The 27,468-nt window shown below is 44.5% G+C and overlaps 1 protein-coding gene across 1 annotated transcript in view; it reads right to left on the bottom strand.

The window, feature by feature from the left end:
* Positions 1–27,468, bottom strand: part of UMODL1 (uromodulin like 1) — a 51,344-nt gene that overhangs the window by 11,330 nt on the left and 12,546 nt on the right. Inside the window, exons 3-15 of the mRNA XM_071431117.1 lie at positions 27,100–27,261; positions 26,595–26,701; positions 24,509–24,701; positions 23,544–23,684; positions 22,279–22,395; positions 20,755–21,009; positions 19,122–19,234; positions 16,449–16,668; positions 12,843–12,980; positions 12,028–12,256; positions 11,712–11,848; positions 7,925–8,037; positions 2,505–2,718 (exon numbers count right to left, since the gene is read on the bottom strand). Of these exons, the coding sequence (XP_071287218.1) occupies positions 2,505–2,718; positions 7,925–8,037; positions 11,712–11,848; positions 12,028–12,256; positions 12,843–12,980; positions 16,449–16,668; positions 19,122–19,234; positions 20,755–21,009; positions 22,279–22,395; positions 23,544–23,684; positions 24,509–24,701; positions 26,595–26,701; positions 27,100–27,261 (2,139 nt within the window). The remainder of the gene's footprint in view (positions 1–2,504; positions 2,719–7,924; positions 8,038–11,711; positions 11,849–12,027; positions 12,257–12,842; positions 12,981–16,448; positions 16,669–19,121; positions 19,235–20,754; positions 21,010–22,278; positions 22,396–23,543; positions 23,685–24,508; positions 24,702–26,594; positions 26,702–27,099; positions 27,262–27,468) is intronic.

Here is a 27,468-nt window from a genome sequence, read left to right as displayed (position 1 = left end):
TTTTGTTCTTTAAACCTGCTCTACTTACTGCCAAAGCTGGGGTTTTTTTTAGAAAGGAGCCCATGAGACACATAAAGTGCCTGTCCATCAGTAAAGCTGAAGTGCTTTATTTCCTGGCAGCTGCATTGATTAGTGTGAAACACATGTACATACAGCTTTTGGAAGATCAGTGCTTGCACAATATTCCCCACTGGAGGTTGCTCAGCAAATGCTTGTATGTTTTTGCCTGGAGCTGTAGGAGACTGCCCAGTTCTGGCTGGGGGCATCACCAGGAGTTTGATAAAAAAGCACAGGCTCATTTGTGACCAGTTACTACCCAAAAGATGGGACCTTGAGTGCTTTGGGAAACTCATTTTGGGGGATGCATGGGATAAACCTCATGTGGCAGTCCCATATTGCAGGTGTGTCCTGAGAGAGAGGAATAAATAATTGTCAGTGGCAATCTGTAATGGTTCCAGGAAGAAAAAAGTGGGGAAAAAGGGAAGTACAGGTTCAGGTCAGTGTGTGTCAAACACCCAACATCCAGCACAGGTCTGGGGTTACACCCTGAGTATTCACCCACCACTGACTGAGAGAGAATCAGGATAATAAACTCCATTTGCAGGGAAGCACAAACAATGTGTCTCATTGCACAAAACTTCTCTAAATAATGTTAGTGGCTAAAACATAAAAATACCACCTATTTCCCAAGCAACATATGAAATCTGTACACATATATAAATCCTTATGGAACTGCCCAGCTTCCAGAAATGCCCCAAATGAAAAGTCACTGATTTGCACAATAAAGAAAGGAAAATAAAAGTTGGAGCTCTTCCAGAGCTGGATTTCCCAAAAGGTTATCATCAAATTAATATCTTAGTTAAAACTGAACAAAGGTTGGTATCAATTGACAAATCACTGTGACTTCAGTAAAAAATGTTCCTTGTCATTGTTGTTACAAAACCAAATATAAATTACTGAAGAAGCTTAAGAGAATTTAGGAAATTAAAGACCTATCATACAGCAGCTAACAGATGACCTGAGGAAAGAAACGCTTGATGAATCAGCTCATAGAAAAATGTAGTTTGTAATATCAGCATTCTCTCCCTGCTGCCATACAGAGGTCAAGCCACCTATCAAGTATTTTCTGTTATTTTCTCTATTACCTCTTCTGTCCCCACTGCTACTGCTAATGAAAATCACTAAGAATCTTGACAATCCTGTCTAATTTTTGTGACAAGTATGAGAAACAGAACTCTTAAAAGAACCTTACAGCATTAAATATTAATACAGTACATTCCCATTCCCAAAGTGATCCACTGCCCAAGGGGATGCTTCTAACCCCAGGAGCCTCCACAGTTTTTCCTCCATTTCACAATTCTGAGGAGATGCTCAGTAAATGCCCAGCATGAGTGAAGCAAAGGTTTGTGTCACTGATTCAGGTTGTAATCTAGTTGCTGTCTTAATTTTTACCCAGCCAAAACTTTCATTTTTGAGAGAAAAACCATGCTTTTACTTCTCTTTCTCTTTCCAAAGTCTAAAAACGGGAGCAAACCAGAGCATAGGTGGGACTCAGAAAGCAGCAGCAGCAGCCACCTGCTCTATGAGGACCTGTCCCTAAACAAACTCTTTGTTTTAGCCCAGGTTTGAGGGGGCCAAGCACTCTACAAAGCACCACCACAAGAGAGTAGTGATCCTTCTAATTACCAGGATGTGTAACTTTCCAGATTTACAGCTGTGAGTGTAACAGGAAAAAAAAACATGGAGCAGAGCATAAATGTTTCTGAAGTAATTTTGTAATAAATGAGATTCTAATTGACAGCTTATCATAAAGAACAAATGGATCGTGTCAGGGATACAGTATTGTTGTGGGGTTTTTTTTTCAGAAGTGACTTGTGAAACAGAATTCAGCTGCTCATTGTCAGGAGATTAATGTTTTTTGTTACTTCCTTCAATTACATTTAAAAGAAAAGAAGTTGTACAATCAGCCATCATGCTGGGCTTGGCAAAGTGTGGGCTTTCACCTGAGCTCCAGACCCGCAGGTGTGTGAGGAAAACAACTATTCCCAGTGAAGAAGAACCCACATATTCATTCATTTCTTGGGATTTCTATTTCAGGGAAAAATTACTAGTGCAAAGCAGAGTGTAATATGTTTTAAAATGATTTTAAACAGTGCTAGTTATGGCTGTGTTCAGGGACTCATTTCCACTGGTAGCTTATAAACCCCTCAATCCATGACCTCTAACATCTCCTTGACTTTTTCTCTGTAAATCTGGTTCTAGACATTGTCACAAAGACCAGTTGGTTTTGTCCTTTTGGATCAGTGGTACCTCACTTCCTATGTCACCTGTGGGTGCTCTCTGAAAAATTTACTGGATGGGTAAGCAGGAGCAACATAAGGAGAGAGAAAGGCTTTTCATCCATGTGTTTTACAGGTATTTTCACCTCAGAAGACACAGATTAATAATAGATTTTGCCATTTATCTGTCTCTGAAGAATTACTGGGGCACAAGCTGCTCCTCACCGTGTATGGAGAGGCTGCTCCTGTCCAGGGTGAAGTAGGAGCTGTGTTCCAAGGCCTCACAAAAAGTGGTGATGACATGGTGGACATCCACTTCTTCTGCAAGCAGCAAATTGAAACTTACCACTGTGCTCCCATTAGTAACACCAGTTAGCAGCACTTTAATCAGACCAGCATCCATCTGCTGGAGCACCTCCAGGGGCAGAGATTTCTGCACCTGGAATAAAAACAAATGTATGTGGGGATGGGCAAATGGAACAATTACATTCCAGGCTGTGTACACTGCTCAGAAATGAGTGTTGTGCTTCCTGCTCTGGAGGGAAGCAGCACAAAATTGACCTTTTTGCTTTGTAACATTTTCAATCCAGAGCAGCTGAAGGATGTGGTGCACATTTAACCATAAATATTAAATGAGCCAAGCGATTAAGACATCTCATCTGTCATTTGGCACAAGCCCTTGCCTCTGGTAACAGAGAGGGAGGGAGGAGACTGCAGGGGAGCTCCCATGTTCTGACTCTCAAAATGCCTCTGGGGAGAGGGGCAGTCCAAGGAATTCCAATCCAACCCAAGGAATTCCAATCCAATCCAAGGAATTCCAATCCAATACTATCAATACAAGGAATTCTAATCTAATCCAAGGAATTCTAATCAAATCCAATCCAATTCAAGGAATTCCAATCCAATCCAAGGAATCCAATCCAATCCAATCCAATCCAATCCAAGGAATCCAATCCAATCCAAGGAATCCAATCCAGTACAAGGAATTCCAATCCAATCCAATCCAATCCAATCCAATCCAATCCAATCCAATCCAAGGAATTCCAATCCCGTCCAAGGAATTCCAATCCAATCCAATCCAATCCATGGAATTCCAATCCAATCCAAGGAATCCAATCCAATCCAATCCAATCCAATCCAATCCAATCCAATCCAAGGAATTCCAATCCAATCCAAGGAATCCAATCCAATCCAATCCAATCCAATCCAAGGAATTCCAATCCAATCCAATCCAAGGAATCCAATCCAATCCAAGGAATCCAATCCAATCCAAGGAATTCCAATCCAGTCCAAGGAATTCCAATCCAATCCAAGGAATCCAATCCAGTCCAATCCAATCCAATCCAATCCAATCCAATCCAATCCAAGGAATCCAATCCAGTACAAGGAGTTGCTGGTGGAAGCAAAGGTGCTCCTGACACTGCTCAGAGGGCTCTCTCAGCCCAGGAACATTACAGCTTGGAGCAGCTGACCTTCAAGCTTTGCCTTCCAGCTGATTTCTCACCAGAGCCAAGCAATACCCACCTCTTTCTAAATGCCCACACCAGGGGATTAAGGGCCCAGGTGGGGGCCACACTGTGGCCACTTCCAACTGCTTCTTACTCTCCCTGATTTCTGCAGGGAATATCTGGAGCAGCAGGGCTGGATTTGAGCCATGAGTTTAAGGCACAATTTATTTCAGTGTGTGATTCTCAGGGATGCCAGCAGTGATTCCCACCAGGAAGAGCCCAGGGAAGAGGCAAACACTGGGAGCCACCAGGAGAAGCCTTGTTTGCCTTGCACCCACGCTCAGAGCTGGTGCTTTTAGTGCTGGATTCTCACAGCTTTTGCACAGCCTTGTGCCCTGCCTGCCGTGCATTACCCAGCCCTGACTTCCCCACTGTCTGTTTCCCAGCCCTGCAGACGGTCCCAGGATTTGCAGGTGTCCTGCAGCCCTTTCCTGAGTCCCAGAGCTGGTGAGTTTCTTGTGCTGGGTGCCAAGGCCACATGGCACAGAGCAAACCCCTGTGTGCCCCTGGGAATAGCTGCCTTGGGCCTGCAAGTCCCGCACAGCAAACCTGGGAGTGCCCCATGGAGCAGAGCTGGGAGCATGGAGACACCTGGCTCCCCTCTGAACACCTGGGGAGAACATAAACTGTCCTTGTCAGACCCCAAATCTCCCATTTCACCAAGACAGGGCCTATTGGGCTCCTTCTGCTCTCTCTTTCTGCTGTTTCACAAGCAGGTACTGAAAAGTTGGAGGTCAGACCTAAGTTTTCAGCTGCCATAATTTTTGTCTGAATTTCTCAACATTAAACCTGTGACATCCTCTTATCCCACCCTGATTTCATCCTCTTTCCCTATCTGGAAATTTTATTTTATCAGTTCTTCTTTTTCACAGAATCATTGAGGTTGGAAAAGACCTCTAAGATCATCAAGTCCAAGCTGTGACCAATCCCCACCTTGTCCCCAGCCCAGAGCTCTGAGTGTCACATCCAGGCCTTCCTTGGACACCTCCAGGGATGGGGACTCCAAACCTCCCTGGGCAGCCCCTGCCAAGGCCTGAGCACCCTTTCCATGGGGAAATTCCTCCTTATGGCCAACCTGAACCTCCCCTCTGGGAGCTTGAGGCCATTTCCACTTGTTCCCTGTGACCAGAGCCTGACCCTCACCTGGCTACAGGTGTTTGTTTGTTTTGTTTCTATCCTTATTCCTATTTTTCCTCCCAAAACAGGATCCAGAGCTTGAACAGTGTCAGGGCACATTCACAGTATTTGTATTTAGCCACTAGGTGACACTACAAAACCCTTTATCCAAGAGGCTCCGGGATTTCCCAACAGGTACCACACCCTGGGTTATCAAGCCCTGCTTGATGAAGCAGGGGTAGGAAAAAAAAAAACAACGGGATGGGGGTGTGGGAACGGAACTTTTTGGAATGAAATATTCAACATATAATACCCTTGAGTATGGGGAGTTCTTACAAGAGAAATTATCTTCAGGTCTGTCATTAGATCTGCAATTTCTATAGCACACAAAGGAAATCTAAGCAGGGAATGCATTGACAGTCTGGAAACTGTGCATAAATAAGTAAAAGGTACAGTAATTTGAACAGAATATTGTTTGAAGACTGTTTTTTCACTCAGAGAGGAAAAAAACCCCTCCCTACTGTGTGTGGTTTGGGTGCACCTTGAGGGAGAAGGTACCAGAGCACACATCTGCCCAGCCACCATCACCAGCAGCTTCCAGGATGTGGAGCTGGAGAAACTCAAATTAACAAAAGGGTGAAATTCCACTGGAATAGTGAAAATTCCTTAATCCCTGTTCCTACACTCATTCCACATTCATGTATCTTCAACTACAATTGTTTTAGGTGCATTCAGCTACACAAACTCAGGCCATGTGCCTTCCAAATGAGGGGGTCACTCTGAAGGCATCATCACTTATTAGTTTCACACCTTTTGTCACTCAGCTAAGTTTAAGACACCCAAATTCAAATCAAGTTTTCCACTTGGGAATTTATTGCACCTCAGGGAATGTATTTTCAACTCAAACTTTTTGCTTTCCCAACATTTTGTTGAGGACAAGCCATGATATCCTCCTTGGGGTGTTACAAAACACAAGCTGAACAAACCCCAGGACTTAAATACGTTTTTTTGCCTTTAGCTCTGTTGTTTTTAAGTGGCATTACAAGAAAGGTGGTGGAACTGGCCTGGACAATGACAGTGCAGGTTGCCACATCAAGTTTTTACCTCCTTCTCATTATTTAAAGGATGATATTTCCATTTGCTGTGCTGCCAATTTAACCACATGGCACTTAAGTGCTGGGGCTTAAGAACATTATACACATTAGGATTTATAAATCCTTTGAATTGTAGATTATGACTCCAAAGAGGTTTAAAAAAATGTTTGGCAAACTGTATTTAACTGGAACCTGAGAGTGCTTTTAAAGCTCATAAAACTTTCCTCATTTACTTTAAAAGATCCATTTCTCATCCTCATAACCTGAAAAGAAAATATACAGATCTTTCTGGTCTCCTAAATTTTCTTTGGCATTTAGAAATACAATATTTATAATATTATTTACAGCAGCTATGCAATTATAGCCCATTTACAGTGGCTCAGAGGTGGAAGGAATCAACACTAACACATCTCTCCAGCTGATCCACAAAACCAGAGTGCTGGGAAAAGGAGTGAGTTCCTTACAATCCCAAATGATCATTTACTGCCTGAAAATTTGAGACCCAGGTAAAACTGACACAAAACTTCATTTTGTTCCTTTACATGTAACCATTTTACAATTTTTTGTTCTTTTACATGTAACCATTTTACAATTATTTTTCTATTTTTCCTAAATATATTATATAACAATATATAATGTATAATGTATAATATATAATATATTTTCCTAAATATATTTTCCTAAATATATATATAATATATATTTCGTAAATATTTTATATTTTTCCTAAATATATATAATATATTTCCTAAATATTTATTTCTAAATATATTCTATTATATTCCTGGACTAAGATATCTGACTGAATGAAGGAAATACATTAATTTCAGTCCATTTCAATACTGTGCTGCTCTGTAATAGCCTCGGGCAGAGCGTGGTGCTGAATGAGAGAGAGGTCAGTGGAGAATTGCTCCCTTTTCACTTTGCTAATCACATCACTCTCGTTTTGTCACAGTTTTTCTGATGTGACAGCTTGGGGCCAAAACAGCTCCAGGAAAGCTGTGCTCTGCTAACACACCCAGAAAGGTGCAAACCAGTGGGAAACTGATTTGATGTGCAAGATGGATAAATGGATCCCCCTCTTCCCTCCCTGCAGCTGTCTGTGACCCCAGGCTGGCCTGTGCCCCTGTGCCAGCTGTGTTCCAGTGGTGACTCTGTCCCCAGTGAGTCTTGGGAGGCCTCTGCAGGATTTGAAAATCCATCAAATTGCCAGTGATGGATTTATCACCACATTTCTCAAGGCCTCTGAAAACACAGACAGTGAAGGGGTGGTAAGAGAGGCAGTAAGGCAGCCCAGCATAACCAGTGGATTTCCAGGCATGGGTGTGTTGGAGGAGGCACCAGAAGGAAGAAACTTCTGGCAAATTCACTGCAATATAAGATATTGTCAAAGGCAACACCCCAGAATGCTGAGAGGGTTAAAGGCACAGCAGATATCAGGCTGTGCTTTGATATCCTGAACTCCAATTACAAGTGAGGGCAGAGGTGACTTTTCAAGAAACCACTCCCTTCCCAGATATGGGGCTACAAAATCCAGGATGATTACAAGAACTGTCAGCCTTGAGGTACTGCTGCAAAGGATAATAACAATGATACAGCTAATTAGGATAGTGCTGTTCAGGGCAAGGGTATCAGAGCACTCTGCTGGTTCCATTACCTTTCCACCACACCCCTGGAGGAGATCAATAATTCAATATACCTAGGTATGAGAGGGAGAGGACATGGAGGTACCAGAGAATCCCAAAATCCTGATCTTCCTCTAAAACACAGCTGCACACTTATCCTGCAGCCTCAGGCAGTCAGGGGAAGCCAAACCTTACAGGTGCATCAAGGGACACACATGAGTTATACAGGCCTTGGGGGAAAAAGACCATACACAGGGTTTTATTGAGACAGGTAACAGGTCACTTCCTTCTTCACCACTTACTTCAGCAACAAAGAGCTGTGCAAAGGTTTGATTTTCCTCACTGATGTTATTGCTAAAGCCTGGAGAGTATTCCATGTTTGTTATCCGAACTGTGCCACTAAGTTTCTGGAAGGCTGCAAGGTAAGAAAAATATAATAAATATATTAATATCTTATATAAATATAATATATATATATAGATTATAAATATATCATATATAAATATAATATGTACTTTATGGGCTGCAGCCCATGGACAGGTGGCCACATGAATCAACTTATAGCAGCAGAAGGCCAGCTCTCTGAAATGTAGCCCAAACCCCAAAATTCTAAAAATAAATCATCCAGCATCTTAGTCTGCCCTGCCTGAGCCCCAGATGGCTCTCAAGAAAGGCACTGACCTCCTGCAGGTCTCATATCTGCCAGCTCTGCCTGGGATCCTTCCTGATGTCTGGAATGCTGCTCTGTTCAGGCACTGGAACTGCTCTCCCAGGCTCAGCTGGATGTTCCACCAGTCCCTCCAGAGGGAAACCCTTGCAGCACCAAATCCTCCCTGCAGCCTCAGAGGAAGGCTGGGCTGCTGCCTGAGCTTACACATCTACACTCTGGACAGCTGTGGTGGGATGAGATGAATCCCAGCAGGGTTTGTACACTTCCCTCCTAGTTCACTCTGCTGAACGACATCAAGGCAGACTCAAACATTTTGAGTTTATTTCTTGATTTCTCTGTGTTTCCCAGTGTCTCTGGGCTTGGCATTGTTACTACAGACACTGAAGTGATCAGAGAGCAGAGAAAGGGCTTCTCAAGGCATGGTTTGTGCCCTGGTATGCATTTAGTGATGACTGCAATCATCCAATGCTGTGACCATTGCCAGCAAATTGCCTTCACTCTGCCCCCAGCTCCTAACAAATCATCACTCCTGCCACAGCAAAACCTAATGTTTCAATGGTTTATATAAATACAAGATTGTCTTCATCAAAAACCTCAAGAACTTCATCATCTGGCTAAGGATTCAGTTTAAAATTCTGAATCGTTACCAGTCTTTGCTTTCTGCTGTAGCAACCTGCTTTCCTCCCTGCACACACCCAACTGCGCCTCCACAGGGGATCAGGCACCAGGTTCCAGCTCTGAGACTGTCTGACTCCTATATTCAGTTTTAATCTGCCATTTCAGCTGCTTTCTTTGAAACAGGAGGAATTATAAAGTTCTGCATAATCTCTGTGGACCACTTTACACCCAAGTTCTACTCACATTGGGAAAATAATCACTTGAACCAGGACAGGTACTAGAGGAAAGGAAATAGTAATCAGGTAAAGCTTTACAGAGGAGGGGAGAAATGCCTGCCTGAACCTCCTGAGCCCACTGGAGGAGGGTTCCTTCATCCCAGCATAATTCTGATCCCAAAGGAATCCTCACCACTGAGAGTCAGATCAAAGGATTTGGGTTTGCTTTTTGCCATGGCTTGTCCTGTCATGTGAGCACAGGTATTTAGGGGATAAAACACATTCAGTTGTCTCAGGTGAGAGAGGAAAATGTTCTGAACAATTTTTAAATAATAATAAAAACGTCCCCTGGTATTTAAAAGACCAGACTATGAAGAGTTGGCTGAGGTTGAGCCTCCAGGTCAGAGATGATGCCACAAGGAGGAGCTGCATATGAAACCTCACCAAACATGGGCTTTTGCCCTCTGGATTTCCTGCCCCAGGCTAGTGAGATGCCACTCTGGTGGCTCTTGCTCTTATTCCTTAGGCATAATCCCTCTACAAGCTTCTTTCCCAGCAAAAGCACTTGGCTAAATATTTGATTCATCAGGAATATAAAACAAGTTTTTATAAACTGAACTCCTTTTGTGTAGAATTCTTCAGTTTTTTTTTTCCAGCTGGGAACAGCCTTTATGTGGCTTTTTGTCAGTTAAAAATAGCTAATTTTAGACTTAAAAAAAATCTTTGTTTGCATAAAAAAAAAATCTTTGTTTTCATTTAAAAAACAAAACAAAACATCTTTTTAAGAGAAGAGAAGGCAGCAGCTGAGCAGGGCAGTGGCACAGCTGACCAAGGCAGGGCAGGATGGCAGGAAAGGACACCTGGTGAGCAGGGCTGGGGGGACAAGAGAGGCTGGAGAAGCAGCAGAACTGGCTTTACATGGCTGAAAAAGGCATTTTCCAGGGAGAAAGGAATGAGGGAGCACCAGAAGTGGGGCAGGAACTGTGGAGACCACCAGGAACATGAGATCACAGGGGGAGAGGGAGATAAAAGAGCAGAGGAATGTGTGACTTGGGATCAGAGAGATGTAGAGGGCATGAGAGACAGAATAAAGACAAGCAGAAGCAAAACTGAAATAGCCAAACTAAATAGTGACACACTACAGAAAAAATATACATTTAGTGATGGGTAGAGACAGCAGCATTCCTACCCCAAACAGAACTGTAATTTTAACACCAAATCTGACTCTCTGAAATATGATTCAGCTCCAACCAACAGAAAAATCCCCTAATTAACTGCAATACATCTGCCCAAACCCAAACAGATGAAACCTTCAGCAGCTTTGTTGCTCTCAATTGCATCTCTTGAAGCAGTGTCTCTCGGGTTTCCAGGCAGCTCCTGCCTCACAGGGGATTTGTGGAGGACTCTGTCTAATCATCATCTGCTGAGAGCAATGGGAAGGCAGGTCCTTTTCCTCCCTGGCTCCCTAAATTAACTCCACAGACAGCTGCTGCTGCCGTGTCCTGGTGCCAGAGGCTGCAGGAAAAACCAGGATGTGTGGCAAAAAGACAAGCAGCAAATGTTGCCATGAGCCACATTTCACTGCACTCTTTTATTGTGCTTCCTCCTTTTGGAGTGAAGAAATGTAACATCAATAAAAGCAACTGCTAAATTGCCAGGAAGAGGAATTGCTTTCACAAGCTCATTTAGCAAAGAGAAAGTGCCAATTCCTGCAGAAAATATTATTGACATAGAAAAAATTGCAGGCACCAAGACAATAACTTTGACATTGAAAAGATAGTTTTAGATGCCTTTTTCTGAACTCTGAGTGAGACTTGCTTCTCCCCCAGGTGAATTCCCACATGTGCAGACCCCATGGGACGTGCACTCACTGAGGTCCAGGCTGGGGGCTGGAGAGGTGCCTGGCCAAGGTGGTGTCCCCAGGGCTCCAGAATGTCCCTCAGACCAAGAGCTGTTCTCCCTTCCCACCCCTCCATCTGCTCTGGGGGTGGCAATGCCAGCGTTCCTGGTGGCCAGCAGAGCTGTGTCAGGGCCACCTGGAGAGCTGCCCTGGGACACTGTGTGAGTGCTGGTGGCAGCTGAGGCTGCTTGAGTTGGAAACAGCCCAAGTGAGCCCAGCTGCTCATGCCTGGCTGTGCCCATGGGTGTGTTTGGGAGAGCAGCCCTGGCCATGGAGCTTTGCTGCAATGGGCTCATGGTCTCTGTGCCCATGGCCAGTGCCCTGATGACAGTGACCCCCAGGGCCACAGGGCTGCTGGCCCTGCTGAAAGCCATCTGTGGGGACAGATCTTTTTGCCAAGGCATTGGAGGAGCACTGGTGGGACTGTGGGACGCTCGTTTGTCACCCAGGGCCAGCGCAGCAGGGAGGAGTGTGGTGGTGCCTGACGCAGGGCCTGCAGCAGCCACTGCCCCCATGGCCAGTGACCTGCTGGAGGTGACCCCCACAGCCATGGGGCTGCTGGCCCTGCTGAAAGCCATCTGTGGGGACAGACCTTTTTTGCCAAGGGGTTGGAGGAGCACTGGTGGGACTGTGGGACGCTCGTTTGTCACCCAGGGCCAGCGCAGCAGGGAGGAGTGTGGTAGCACCAGACGTGGGGCCTGCAGCAGCCACTGCCCCCATGGCCAGTGCCCTGCTGGAGGTGACCCCCATGGCCACGGGGCTGCTGGCCCTGCTGAAAGCCATCTGTGGGGACAGACCTTTTTGCCAAGGGGTTGGAGGAGCACTGGTGGGATCATGGGATGCTCGTTTGTCACCGAAGGCCAGCGCAGCAGGGAGGAGTGTGGTGACACGGGGCCTGCAGCAGCCACTGTCCCCATGGCCAGTGCCCTGCTGGAGGTGACCCCCACTGCCATGGGGCTGCTGGCCCTGCTGAAAGTCATTTGTGGGGACAGACCTTTTTGCCAAGGGGTTGGAGGAGCACTGCTGGGACTGTGGGATGCTCGTTTGTCACTCAAGGCCAGCACAGCAGGGAGGAGTGTGGTGGCACCAGACGCGGGGCCTGCAGCAGTCGCTGTCCCCGTGGTGGCAGTGGGAGCAGGGCCTGCAGGGCTTCTGCCATCCTCAGGAGCCAAGTCCGTGCTGGTTTTTATTTCAGGAGCCATGGTTTTGGTGAGAGGATCCACAATCTCACCTGCAACACAGAAAACACACCCTGAAATGGGGCCTGAAACTGGACGAGGAGGCACCAGGGCCTGGCCTGAAAATGGCACCGAGGGTGCTCAACCACCCATGGCAGCATTACAAAACCAGGTCTTGGATGGTCATGAACACAATGTAGAACACGGGATTTTTGTGGGGTTGAATCTGGTTTGGGCTGACACAAAGAAGCAGATTTGGTTCCTGGGTCTCCTGTTCTGGTTGGCAAGGCTGTGGATCAATTTGGTGGAAGGAAATTAGCCACAGACACAGCAAAAGAGGGAAAAGTACTCCTTGCAGTTATCAAGCTTATCAAGGAGGATCTCAGAGAGATTTCACCTGAATTTGTTTATTGATTTATTTATTTATTTAAAGAATAATTTTATTCACACACACACACACATATATATATATACATATATATATATATATTTAGAGACAGGTCACATATACCCCTTCAGCCACAGACTGCAAAGGTGCAATTATATAAACAGACACTATAAAAGCAGATGTAAAACCCCACAACTTATTCCCATGTTTCATGGCAAAAATAAAACCCTACATGCCAGCCTTTTTCTCACCTTCACAGTTCCTTCCAGGTCGGGATGGATTGGTATCCATGGTTGTCTTGCATCTGCACATGTAGGAGCCCATCAAATTGATGCACTCTGCAAACACAGAGCAGTCATTCTCAGCTTGGGAAGCACATTCATCCCAGTCTGTGGGACCAAAACAAGAGAAAGGGTCAGAGAGCCTCCCTGCTGGCTGCATTACGCTAGAAATAATCATTAAGTAGTCCTTTTTTAATTTACTTTTGTGGTCTTCCTTTTTCATCATTTACCTGTCAGCCAAGCTTTGAGTGATGCAGAACACTAACTGTTTTGTTATTCTCTTGTTCTTGTACTCTGAAAAGTATTTTCTCTGGGTAAAGACTTTTAAAATCATTCTTTTAAGAGGTAAACACATTAAAGAGAAAAAGCTGTAGGTTTGTACTACAATTATATCAAAATCACTCACTTCACCAAGTTCTATGTACAGCACCTCCAGATATATCAGGTAATGAATAGATCTGTTACCACTAGTTACCAGTAGATACAACATTAAATAGAGACTTAATCCAAATAATCTTCTGCTTCACATAAAAAGTAAATGCTAGTAACTCCCAGGGGAAGCACTGTTCTGTTCTTAACAGAGGAAGTGCTAAGGGCAAAATCTCTTTTTATACAATTTTTCTTCTCAAAAGTAATGCTGTAAAACTGTGACCCTCTTTCTGGTAGTGTCAGAAAAGACATCCTGATTCATCAATGCATGAAGATGCTCTAAGGGTGTTCCTTATGTCTGATTTCAGCTGCTCTGTATCAGTCAGAGTGGCTTTTTCATGTAGTTATAGACCTATTTTATAGCTGAGTCTCTTCTCTTTTGAGGGATTTATATCTGGAGTCTTGTGCTGCCATTCAGACCCTATTCCAGCAAATCTACAAGGGCTGAGTTAGTCCTTTGGACAGGAATAATTCCAGTGAATTCCAGGTGAGCCCTCCCTGTGTGACAGCCTCCTGCACTCACCTTCTGCCTCAGGGCCCTGAAAGAGGGAGAGCAGCAAATGAGGCTAAAAACTGTGTGTTGGGACAAATAATCCTGATCAGAGGCTAGAAAATTGCTCTGAATAACAAATTAACAGAAGTGCTTGATCTGCAAACTTGCAGATTAATGATGGTGATTAATTCTCTGAAACAAAGGAATATCCCACTCCATGTGCATGCACATACACACACTCATCTTTCTGCTTGCTTATCCTTCCTTTTAGCTAATATTTCAGTTCTTTTCACTTTTTTTTTTTTGTCATTGGGTAATTGCTGTATCCATGATAGTCTCCATTAGACAATTTCATGAGCCTATGGCCAGCAGTTGCCTATTATTCCAGCCTAAGCCACTTAGAGGGAATGAAGAAGGGTGCAGGACTGACTGAACACCAGAGATGAAATCTCATTAATTCCTAACTGTGCTATGAAATAATTGTGACCCTTGGTGGCTTCCAACACCATCTGAGAGATGCTAATTGCCAAATCACTTACATTCACTGCCTCCATTGTCTCTGAGGGTTTCCTTTCTCCTCACTTAGCACGGCTTTTTAAGCAAATTCCTTCACCTCTGATGGCCACATTCAATCATGCATGGGGTAAAAGCGCTGCCACTGACTGGTGCATCACTTGTGCACATCCACACACACACACTGCCCTTTTTTCCTGTCCAAACCATCACATCTCAGCCAAAATCTGCTCTGAGCTCTCTTTCTGCACTCTTGGCACCTCTCTGGCCCTTCACATTTGGCACTTCCCTACACACAGCTCAACCAACAGTCCTAGTCCAAAATTTATTAAAATGCCACCTTTGTGTTCACTCTGATTACCTATTTTACACCTGTAAGGGGTACATGCAAAGGGTAAAAATCTTTGACATTCCTTGCCAAATGATGTTGCAGATGTTGAAGATTTATCTGATTTGATGGGGGAGATTCATGGGGGATAAACAAACCCAAAGAAATCCCTCTGGATTCAGGGAGTCCTGGAATTAAAACCAGTTGTTGGCTAAGGGATTATTTGAGGAAGGTGATGCCTTCTCCAGGAATTGGCTCCTGGATGGGACATTGTGCTAGAAGGGTCTTGGGCCTGACTCAGCACACATCCCTTTCTCTTCTCTCACCATGCCCCACAAAACAGATTTTATTGTCTTTATTCATCATGGCAATAAGTTTAATAATTAATGCATCTTCAAAGAGATCTGGTCCACTCCCTTCAGTTGTGCTGTCCCTTCTGACTGCTCAGCCCTGCTTTTCACAGCTGAATGGACTGTCAGTAAACCAAGCACACAGCCAGGTGGTGGCCAGGCTGCAGGGAGGATCCAGGGGACAGGGTTTGGGTGGGCTTATTGCCAAAGGTCATGTCCTGGGGCTCTCCAGGGTCAGGAAGGAAAACACCCCATTATACAAATTCTTCCTTCCTGTGTTTCACTCCTGATTTTCCACTTAGGAAACTCATGTTGAAGAAACTCTTCTTTGGGTAGAGATAAGAAATCATCTTTGAAGATGCATTAATTATTAAACTTATTGCCATGATGAATAAAGACAATAAAATCTGTTTTGTGGGGCAAGGTGAGAGAAGAGAAAGGGATGTGTGCTGAGTCAGGCCCAAGACCCTTCTAGCACAATGTCCCTGAGGAGGAGTGGAGGTGTTGGCTGTGCCCCTGGATAAGTGTGGTGCTGCTGGAAGCCACCTGGTTTTCTGCAGCTAAAGTGACAGTCCAGAGCCATCACCTTCTTCTTCCTCAGCCTTTTGGTCCCAGGATCAATAACACTTACAAAGTATTTTGGCACACATCAGCCTCTTGCAATTCAGCTGCCACTGTGATATTTGTAGGCTTCAAGTGCAATTTGTCTCCTGGTTTTTTCCTGTCCTGTTCTCCTTAACCTGCATATGCAACTCCAGAGGGAGCTTTTCCTGCTCAAAAAGGCTCAACACACCAAGAGAGAAGAATAACCCATTTCTGTTGGCTTTGGCAACTTTCTGAACTCTGCTGTCTCTGCCAGCTGGGAAACATGAGGACAGAACTCAGTTCTTTGAAGATAAAAGTGGTGATTACTGAAGATCAAACAAAGGCCTAACTTAACATAAATTCCATGCATGTTTCTTCAGTCCTATTCACAGGAAGGACATTTGGGAATTCCTCTGGCTGGGTTTCTAGAGGGAAGATGTTAGATTTCTCAAACCTTGGCCCAAATACAGTCCCCCAGTCTTGGAGCACAAAACTGTCTAGAGGGTGTGTGGATCTAGAGGCTACAGATATTCCACAGTAATCCTGTCTGCCTTTCAGCTTGAGAAAGATATGGCAAAATTCCAGCTGGGGACAGAAAGGAGAGGGAGGAAAATGAATAGGGAAACCAAGGGCTCCACTTGGGTTAACCACAGTGAGGAGAAGCAGTGCCTGCAGGTACCTGGGGACAGCCAGTGGTCGTTTGTCTGACCCTCCTGGGCTTATGGATAAAACCCCTGGAAGAATTCTCACATCATGGTTTTCTCTTCAACAAACCACATCCTTTGTTTCTCTATTTTGAGAAGAATATTGGTGACACTGCACGTGATCAAAACACAAATGCTGCTTTCCTCTTTGAAAAAAACAATAACAAAAATTACCTTCCACTGCAGAGTTTTGCTGATCCACCCCAAGCACAGAGCCATTGTGCAGGTAGGAGAGCACTGGGGCAAATGTGGAGGCATCCACTGGAAACTCAGGATCCTGCACGGTGATTCTGAGCCTCACAATGATGCTTCCTGCTGCCAGGGATTCAATCTGCACTTTCAGCTTCCCAGATTTGTACAAGGCAGAAATGTTGGGTGGGAATGAATTTTCAAGCTGAGCAAAAGGAGACAAGCATTGATGATTAGGGAGCCAAGAAGTACCTCTTTAAATATTTATATAAGCACAGCATAGAAGATGCTGGAAAAAGAAAATTTCCAAAGTGTTTCTGAAATCTTATTTTTCAGAGATTATTGTGGCACAAAGTAGTGCAACCCTGCTGAGAAGGACTTGAGTGTGGATGAGAGGCTGGACATGCCCTGGCTGTGTGCACTGGGAAAACCTCTGTTTGCTGGGCTTCCTCAAAATCAGCAGGAGAGGGGGGAATTCTGCCCCTCTGCCCCTTTCAGGAGAGACCCCACCTGCAGAGCTGCATCCAGCCCTGGGGCCAGCACAGGAAGGACAAGGAGCTGCTGGAGCCAGTCCAGAGGAGGCAGCAGGATCAGAGCAGCTCTGCTGTCAGGAAATGCTGAGAGAATTGGGATTGTTCAGCCTGCAAAGCAGAAGGCTCTGGGGAGATTCAGTTGTGACCTTCCAGTACCTGAAGGGAACTTACTGGAAAGACGAAGCAAGACTATTTACAAGGGCCTGGAGTGACAGGACAAGGGGGAATGGCTTCAGACTGACAGAGAGTAGGATTAGATTAGTTATTAGGAAAAACTTCTTTACTCTGAGGGTGGTGAAGCCTGGACACAGGTTGCCCAGTCAAGCTAGGGATGCTCCACCACTGGAAGGCCAGGTTGGACAGGGCTCTGGGCAACTTGGTCTCTGTCTATGGCAGGGGTTTGGAACTGGATGATCTTCAAGGCCTCTTCCAAACCAAACCATTCTGTGATTACATAATTCTATGATACCTTTGAAAACTGTATCTGACCACTGGTGTTATTACAGACCAAGTTCCAAATTTTGGCACAAGGGAGCAGAATTCCCCCTGGCCCCTTTTGCTTGCAGCAGAGCTGAACTGTCCTGGTAAATGCATGCAGCAGAGCCTTGATGTTATCTCTGTATGTCACATATACATTTTGTTTCATTTGCAAGTGTGACCATGGCTTCAGTTCCCAGGGAGCATTTGAAACTCACCAGTTCAAGTTCAGCCCGCAGCCCAGTCCAATAATAAAGAAACCTCAGGATGAGAGACAAGAATAATGGGGGTGGATAACTTCAAAAAATGTGTTTGAGACAGCCCAGCTTCAAGGCAGCATCACTATTACATCATGGTTAATTACCAAACCAGCTGAACAAATGGCATTACTCTGAACACTGAAGCTGGCACACTGCTGTCAGTATTTGAGCTGTGCAGGAGCTGGCAGTTTCACCTTACATATCTAGAAGGCAGCTCCTTGCTTGAGCCTTTTGTTGCTGCATACACCTCAAAGTGTGTCTTTGAGCAGGAATCCAGAGCCATAAAGCAGCACAGCTTTGTTCCCATTCAGCCAGAGCTTGCTCAAAAAGATCCCTACAAACAAAATGTGTAGCTGGTCTAAGCTCACATCAGGGTAGAAAGGCAAGAAAATGAGGAGAGAAGAAATGAGAGGGGGATGTTGTGCTCACAAACACCCAAGGAGGCAGAAGCAACACATGGGCAATGCTCCTTTTCCTTCCCATCCTGATGAAGCCAATCAGGTCTGCATTAATCCCAGAGAAGACTCAGTTACCAAAATCTTCCTACACAACAAAAGTGAATAATTTGCAACAGTGGGAAATAAAGCCATGTGAGGAGGTTCAACTTGCAATTTCTGTTGGGCAAATGCTTCTCCTCTGCTGCCCTTGAATGTATAGCTCCATTACTGTTTTGGGTTTTTCTCTTGCATCTAAATTCAAACACAATTACAATTCACCCTTTGTTTTGGGGAAGCCTTGTGTTGGGTGGAGATCCCAATTCCTCTGTATGGGCCCTGTTCTGTGCAGCAAAACTGTAGGAAATGTGCTCCATCTGAAACCTCTCCCTTTTTTGGGAAGCTCAGAGCTGCCACCAGACTTCACGACTCAGGTTTTGTTTCAGGCTGATTACACCTGACTGTGGACAGTGGCCACATGTGTGCAGGCAAGGAGAGGAAAGCCTGACCCAGACACTTTCCCTGAAAGAAGAAAGACAGCAGGCAGAGAACTATTTATTTGAGAGGAGGAAGACATTTATTGAGCAGACTGTGCTGAAATGAATGCCAGGAATGCCATTTCAATAATCCATTTAAAAGCCTCAAGTTAATTTACCGTGAGTTTATTGCCAAATTAAAGATCCAAGGAAAGGAGCCCCTGTTGCATGCCTGCATTTATAATTCCTCCACTCTTCTGCAGAGGAAAATTCTCACTGGCTTCATTGCTAACAAGGCCAAGGGCTTGATCTGTCTAGTCAGTTGAATTTTGTTGCAATTATAAAGAAAGGTCACAGGAAATTGTATGCTGATTTTTGAAGGACTATTTCATCCAGGCATAAAATCCTCTATTAGATTAAATAAATTTTACATTGAAAAAAAACCCATATGTATTACCCAGAGATGTAGTCATTTTACCTCTGTAAGCAACAGTCTTGAAAATTCCTCATATGCTGAGCTGCTGGAATTATGGAAATCATCAGTGAAGTTGTAGTTGAGAATCCTCATAGTAACATCAAATAGCTTGGCCTCTGTAAAACACAACATTAAAACACACTGACAAAGTAAGAAAGGATTCAGTTAAAATTTATGTACCTGGACCAAAATCTCAGCTGATAGAAGAAAGGAGGGCAGGATTGAGAGATTTTGGTATTAAATAAAAAAAAGAAAATAAGGCAAATAGGCTCCTACAAGCTTCTGATATATTGAGAAGATGCATTTATATTAGGTCTAAAGAGATATTTTGGTGCCTGATTGCAACTGCATGAGAACTAGGTGTACACATACTTTATGTGTGGGTTTACACATCCCTGGCCTGGCCCTACATAACTCCTGCCCTGAAGTCACACCCAGGGTTGAATTGCCTGTGGGCTCATCTCTGGCCCACCAGTCACAGTTTTTATTTAATTTCTTTCTTTATTTTCCTGATCTTGGCAGTGGGGATAGTAAATGTATTCTCAAACTGAAAATACAACAGAAAGCTGTGCATGCCCCTTGAGTGTGTGGTGAGCCCTGACAGATACTGTACAGAGCACAGGAGCCAAAAACCAAGAGCCAAGGAATCTCTAACTGCTTTGTCCTGTATAAACACTCCCAGGCTGTTACTCCTTGGACTGATCCTTGGAAAAATTTTCTTTTTCTCAAAGGCTCCAACTTCATACTCTGAAGTTCGGCCCACTGTTTTCATAACCACTAGACCTCCTACTTTCCCTCCACAAAGAGAGTAATTTCCTTCTGACCCAAACTGAAGTCATCCCTCATCTCATCAAAGACAAGGCTCTTAGGGATAAACATGAACAGCAGCATTCCTGCTGTGGTCACTAATAAAGAGTTCACTGCCTGCTCTTTGAAAAAGAGGGGACAGATTTATTTCTTTATTTGCATGGAGGCTTAGGAAATAATTTAAGACTAGAGAAAAAGCAAAATTATGTTTGATCAACACACTAGGGCCTCAGGAAGCTCCCACCACCAGCTAATTGAACAGAACTGGGCAGGTAGTCTGCAGCTTTCTTACTCAGAGCTTGTAATTCTCTTTAACCCTTTATTCAGCAGAATCTGCCCTTCCTCTGGGCACTCCTGTTAGCTCAGCTGAGCCCTTGACAAACCAGTTGCCTGGATTTCCCTCTGGCCACAACCATCAACCAGGGAAAAACAAGGCCTGCTGGGAGATGGGTGGCAGCAGAAAGCAGTGGCAGGCACCAAAGAAATACACTTTAAAAAAAGAATTATAGGTAGCCTAGCCTGATATCTGTAATAGTCTAATCAGCTCCTGCACTGCTTTATCAACTAAGGCCAAAGTTCTGCTGCCTGATATTCTGGATTGGATAAATGCTGGAGAAGATGAGATAAAAAGTGCTGAAGAAGGTAGGAAATGTTGTTCAGTGAGGACCAAAGGGTCATTGCTGAACTGCAAATGAGTGGGGATGGAAGGAGGAGAATGGAGAAGACAGAGATATACTATTATATATAACATATTATATTATATTATATTATATTATATTATATTATATTATATTATATTATATTCATGTATTTTAAAGTGTTTCTTTACCTGTTTTAACATTTTGATGGGAGATAATGGTTTTTCCACAAGCTTCATAGCTGATCTCTACTGAATACATCACACCTGCTTCCAGGTGAGACACATCCACCTGCATTTCCTCTGTCTTCAGGCTTTGCACAGTTTCATTGCCCTTGGCCACCCCGACATGGAAAGTGTGGTTCAGAGTGGAACTGACAAGCCAGGACATTTCAAAGCTGTTGCTGGTGACGCTGAGGATTCGATGGTTTGTGACTGCAGAGGGATCTGTTGCAGGAGTTGGCACAGAAAAAGCAACATTTCACTTTCAAAACCTTGTGCTGTTCTAAATCCACTACAGAGAAGCACTTTGACAGTCAATAGGGTCAGGACAGAATCTGCCCCTCTCACACCAGCAGATCCCCTCATCCATGAACCACCCCACTAGAGTGACTGATTTAGTGTTTGACCTTTTTATTTCCTTTTACAATATGCTCTTCTGTAGAATCATAGAATCACAGAAAAGTTTGGACTGCAAAGAACCTTAAAGATCATCCAGTTCCACCCCCTGTCATGGGCAGGGACACCTTCCACCAGACCAGGCTGCTCAGAGCCCCATCCAATCTGGCCCTGAACACCTCCAGGGATGAGGCAGCCACAATCCCTCTGGACAACCTCATCTCCTCCAAATCTCCAGTCACAGAGATAATCAGCCATTGAGCTATGGGTGCAAGCAACAGGAACAAGTTTGGAAGACTGACTCTGGGTACTCTACATGTGTTGACACCTGCTTTGCCTCCTGTCACTTTAATCATCAAAATGCCCCTGTTCAGGCAAAGATTGCCTGGATTTATCCTGGAAACCCCCCCAGAGCCAGCTAACAGAGGCTGGGGGAGAGTGGTGTGCAGCACTTCACCTGTCATTGCACTCTAGTCATGTCAGTGGGAAAAGACAGGGCCCTTCAGAGATGATTCCTGTCCTGGGAGGAGGAGGTGTTTGAACTGGGTAGGATGAGTTGCCCTGCAGCAGAGCCAGTCAGTCTGGCTCAAGAGAGAGAGCCCAGACAGGACACCTCTGCTGGAGAGAGCAGGAGAGATGAGCATCACACCCCACACTAACCCAGAGACCACGGCACGCTGCTGCCACAGCTTCAGCTCTTTCATGCTAATGGGTAGACTAAGGAGAAAAGGTTGTTTTCATACATTCATAAATTGTTTTCATCAATAGAACACAATTTTTTCCAGCACTCTGAGCCAGGTGGCTGCCAAACACCCCCCAAGCCACTCCCCCCTGTGCTAGAGGGGCCTCAGTTTAATTCCTCTGGCTTCAGCTTCGATCAGGAGTTGTGGATGAAGATCAAGAATACCCAGCCTGTCTCTCTGAACTCTCAAAGAACAACTTAAATCTATTTCCTCCCACAGAAGAACAGGGTGCTGTTAAAAGGATTGTAATAACTCTTGCCTGAAAGGGCTGGATCACCCATACAAACACAAATCTACTGAGGTTGGTTCCCATCACAAATCAAGAAAACATTTGCTAAAATCCAAGGTTACTTACAGCACTCAGCATCTGTAGATTGGTTGGTTATGGACAAGAGACTTGAGTTCCTTACAGAAGGAGAGCTACTGCCAGTGTTAACAGCATTTACTGAACTTGGAGTAGATGCTACAATGTCTAGGGGAAAATCATATTATCACAGAGTATTTCTAAGAAAACAAATCCAAAATAATACCATTCAGGTTTTCCACATGAAAAGCAGCAATAGAAGCAATATAAATAAAAAATAAAAGTGTTATCATATCACAAAAGCATAAAGCAATACATTATCTTCATTTTTGAGATTAAGGGATTGTAAAATTGTTTTCTAATTAAAGCATTGAATCTGCAAGCAGTTATTCATCTCATTATCCTAAAGCCTATTAGCAGGCCCATTGATGTCTGTGGGCTGTAAGTATATTTTGCTGAACTGGTACTAGAAGGAATTATTTCAGCCAGTGCCAGAGAGCTCAGCAGCAGTGCAGGAGCTCAGGGTGGGATCACACAACCACTGAGTCCGGGCTGCAGTCAAAATAGGAAAAAAAGAAAATGGTAGAAATAATGCCATTAATTGTTTCTCAAGAGGCTGGGTGCAGCCATGATATTTTATGAAAAATCCTTTTGCTAGGATTTTTCTCCTGACAAGCTGAGAGGCCTCAGAAATGAAATGTAAACAATGATTATCTGCTGCTGTGGAATGCAACAGGTGGATCTGTGATTGGTATCATGTGGTTGTTTTTAATTAATGGCCAATCACAATCCAGCTGTCTCAAACTCTCTGAGAGTCATGAGCTTTTATTATCATTCCACCTCTTTCCTTTCTAGCCTTCTGATGAAATCCTTCCTTCTATTCTTTTAGTATAGTTTTAATATATCATTTTCTTTTAATATAATATATTTATCATAAAATAATAAATCAGCCTTCTGAAACATGGAGTCAAGATTCTCATCTCTTCCCTCATCCTGGGACCCCTGTGAACACCACCACAGCTGGGGAGGTGCACTGACAAAAAGTGTGCTCTGAGAAGCATTAGGGTCTGAAGTTTTAGGTTTTGGCAGATGAGTGAGGACAGCTGAGGGTGAAACAGAAGAAACACAAGGGACTGTGAAATAAATACTCTGCATTTCCATCAGAAACAGGTAACGGGTTTATGTGGCATTTCTCCCAACAGGAGGAGAAAGGGCACTCGTACTCCAGAAATTCCTGAAGGTGACTCCTGCAAAGGAGCACCGAGTCCTGCAGGAACATCCTCAGCACTTCCCAGGGTGAGACCCACGTTTCTTACCTTCCTTCCTTGGGCTCAGCCAGGGAGGGATGACAGTGGCATGTTCATGCTGGGGGTGGCAGCTGTAATAACCCTCCAGGTTCACACAGCTGCTTTTCTCAGGGCAAGCGTTGAATTCAGCATAGGAGCATTCATTGACATCTAGGAAGAACAACACACCTTGCACAGATATTGGGAGCAGCATCAAGATTGATCTGCACTGTGTGTAAACCAGGCTGTGGCTATGATAAATCCAGTGTAAATCTGCAGTAATGCTGTTAAAGCCATTCTGGATGTTACCACCCTATCACTTTTTACCCCAGTTCTTTGGAATTAGAGGACAATTAGGGGCAGCTCCTGCTTACACCTGTAGGATGCCCTCCAAACCTGAGATGTCAGTACAGGAGGAAGGAGGACTACCCAGTGATTTCACTGAAAGCTGAACTGAGCAAACACAGAATAAGAAGATTTTAGGAGTGAAAATGTTCAGACAACTGCAGAGCAATAAGTAGCTTGATATAATTTAAAATTAATATATTGAAATGTTTATGTAACATTTAAAAAGTATGTAGCAATATGCTGTAGTAATTAACAGACTGCAAATATGACTCGTTTCATACAAGCTACTGGAAGTAATATATTTGCTTCCCAAGAAAACAGGTTTTTAAGAGCCTGTTTAATACAACTAATAATTGTGCTACAAATAGGCACATATTTGCTTTTTCATCTGGAAAACTATGTTACTGGGAGAAAATAAATTTGAGGTTTCAGAAGCTTCCCTTCCAAACTATTCGCTCCAAAATAATCATTTATTCTCCATCCTATAACAGAAAGGTCAGGGCTGTGTTTGCAAAGTTTGCAAGATCCTCTGTGCTATCTTGTGTATATCTCTGTGCTATTTGAAAGCAAATTAATGGTTATATCAATGAGATCCCAAGTGAAGAGGGGCAAATCCCCTAGAATGTGACAGGATTACAGTCAGTGACCTTGCACTTGTGTGTCAATCACTTCATACACGCGCTTCACCATGGCCTTCAGGGAGGAGGAAACCTCTGCCAGAGGAGCTGGATGCTGCATGCCCAGAAGAAGCTGGGAAGCCACTGTCCCAGTGTAGATGTCCCCAGGGTTACTCTGGATGTGGTGCACAGAGGCATTCAGGGGCTGCAATGCACCAGTGATCTGGAAAACAGGGCAGCAAACACTGGAGCACCTCGGTCATTTCCCAGCACATGAATTATGCAGTGGTTATTATCATAATCTGAGTGGAGGAAGAAATTCAGAAACCATGGCAAAGTGGTTTAGGCCTGTGTTTATGAAAGGTGAGTTCTTATTTTCACATTTCACAGCAGATTTATGCTACAGAAATGCCAAGCCTAGGGGGTGTAGAGCTGATCTCAAAATGCTTTGGCAGGAGGAGTGTCCTGGGTTGTAAGATGAGTGTGTGTTCTACTGCCCACCTGTCAGAGCTGGGGCAGTTCTCTGCTGTCCATGGGGCAGTTTTTTCTTTCTCTCTCCCACAGCCAATCCTCCCTGCAGGAGATCTCTGCTGTCCATGGCCACTGAGTGTCCCTGCAGGGCTGATCCAATCCCAGCATCCCATGGGGAGATGCTGCATTGCCCAGGGGAGGAGCCAAGCATTCCTCCCTGGATCCAATCTGAGGTGCTGGGACAGCCCAGCAGCCTTTGCCCAGTGCATTGCCAGAGGAGCAGCTTCTGCTGCCCTGCATTGCCAGAGGGAGCCCAGGCCCATCTGCAGCAGCCCTGGAGCTGCAGAGGAAAACTCCCCCCTTGTGCAGGATCCCTGCTCCAGCAGAGCCACAGCTGGCACTGCAGGAGGGCTGAGCCCCCATGGGATGGGGCTGTGCCACCCCCTGACACACAGGGGAACAGGGACTGCTCTCACTCTGACAGTGCTGGTTTGTATTACTACATTTTTATTTTATTTTTATTTTCTTCCCTAATAAAGAACTGTTATTCCCATTCCCATATCTTTGCCTGAGAACCCCTTAATTTCAAAATCATAATAACTTGGAGGGAGGGAGTTTACATTTTTCCATTTCAAGGGTGGCTTCTGCCTTCCTTAGCAGACACCTGTCTGTTCAAACCAAGACAAGAACTAATCCAGGAGGAGGTGGGAAAAGTCCTGCTTTGCAAAGTCTCAGTGGATTACAATAAATTACACAGGCCACTGCAATTCACCTGCAATAAAGCTGCCCAACACTTCTTTGAACAGCTAAATGGACTGCTGGCAAAGGGAATAGAAAGAAAAAGAGGAAAAGCAATAGACTCAGGATGAGGGGTGGGATTAAGAGGCACAGAGAGACCCCAGAGAGACCAAGCCATCCCAACTGAGAGTCGGAATGAGAGAAGGGATTTGCTGGTGAGCTGAGCATTAAGAATCAGTGGAACAGACAGCAGGACACTCTGAGGAGCAGCTCATTGAACAGCTTCACCTCAACTCCCCATTTATTGAGTGTTTGCCTTTAACATTGCTTGTTTTAGACCAAGATGTAAAAGCCTTGGTGGATCCTTGCCCCTACTCCCTACTACACAGCAACAGGACCAGGGTTTCTTGCTTTTTTAGGATATGAGAAGGGGAAATCAGGAGGAAGAAGGACACCCATGCTGTTGTTATCATTTCTATTCTGCTGCCCATCAGTGCCAGCAGATTATGGCGGGTAGGTTTATCTTGGAAAGGCTTAACTTAAAATTCCATATCAGAAAACATCATGTTTTGAAGGGCTTGAAGTCTGGTCCCAGTCTTTCACAGGCCCAAAACTGAACTGAGACAAAGCTGGAGCAAGCACTTCTTAAGCAGAAAAACCCTCTTTATTTCAGTATGTCTTTAAATTGCCTTTGGAAGAGACCTGAAAATTTTGCTAAAGAAGCTGATAAATCAATGTTACTTGAAATGCTTATGGATGCAGCCGGCATTCAGTAATCAGAAATACAGAAATAATCAGAAATAGGGCCAAAAAAAATCAATCTGGCAGAACCAAGGGGGAGCAAAGAGTGGCCCCTGAGTAACAGAATCGTGGGCACAAGGAGGGAAGAGTTTGTTTTTGTACATACCACGGAGTGCAAGAGGCGGGAATGATTCAGAAGGTGGGAATCCACCCGGATCAATTCACTAAAATCCATTTTCACAAGCACTGTCACGTTGTACCAGAACATCCTCCCTGCAGTGTAGGAAATAAAACAGCCAAGTCATCTGAGGTCTGCTGCTACAGAAGGCGACAGGGCTGCAGGGAGGCTCTGAGGAAACCAAGCAAGGTTTCACTTGGCAAACATTGAGGGGCCACAAAGAGCCCAGCTAGGGCCTCGTTTGCCATATGCCACAGGCAGAGGAGCCAGCCCAGGAGAAGGAGCCAGGGAAGGTTTGCTGGACCCACAGCACCCACACACTGCTCAGGGGTGCAAGCACTGAAGCTGAATATCCTGGAGTCCATCCAAGGCACATTCCCGTATTTGTTTTAGGAAGAGCTGTGGTAACAGTTCTCCTGCCCACTCCCACCCTCAGGAGGGAAAATGAAGGATATTTCTATTAGAAGCAGCGTTGAATTTATCAGTAACATACCCTCTGGCATGGGATCCACACAGCCTGCTCCTTTGGATGAGCTGCAGCATTTTTTCAGCCCTGGACATTCAGTATCGAACGTGCAAGGATAATCAAATGTTTCCATATCCTTCACTGGACAAATACCAGGTCTTGAGGCAAATACACTGGATCTATTGAGTGCTAAGTAAGAAAAACATTTCTGAGAACAAAAGTACAGAAATTGTGATATTTAATTTATACCAAACACCTCCTCCTCATTTTAGAAGCGTGTCTGTTCTGAGTTTTTAATGGGAAGAAAACAGCAGCCTAAAATGCCATTATTTCATTTCAAGGATGTAAATATTCTCAGATCTTTCTCTTGTCCATGACATTTCTGTTACAGAAATT

This window comes from Agelaius tricolor, unplaced genomic scaffold (assembly GCF_023055355.1).
Source record: "Agelaius tricolor isolate 1412-34295 unplaced genomic scaffold, bAgeTri1.0.p SCAF_7, whole genome shotgun sequence".
Taxonomy (NCBI): Eukaryota; Metazoa; Chordata; class Aves; order Passeriformes; family Icteridae; genus Agelaius; species Agelaius tricolor.
This window is presented reverse-complemented; position numbering and strand designations above follow the sequence as displayed.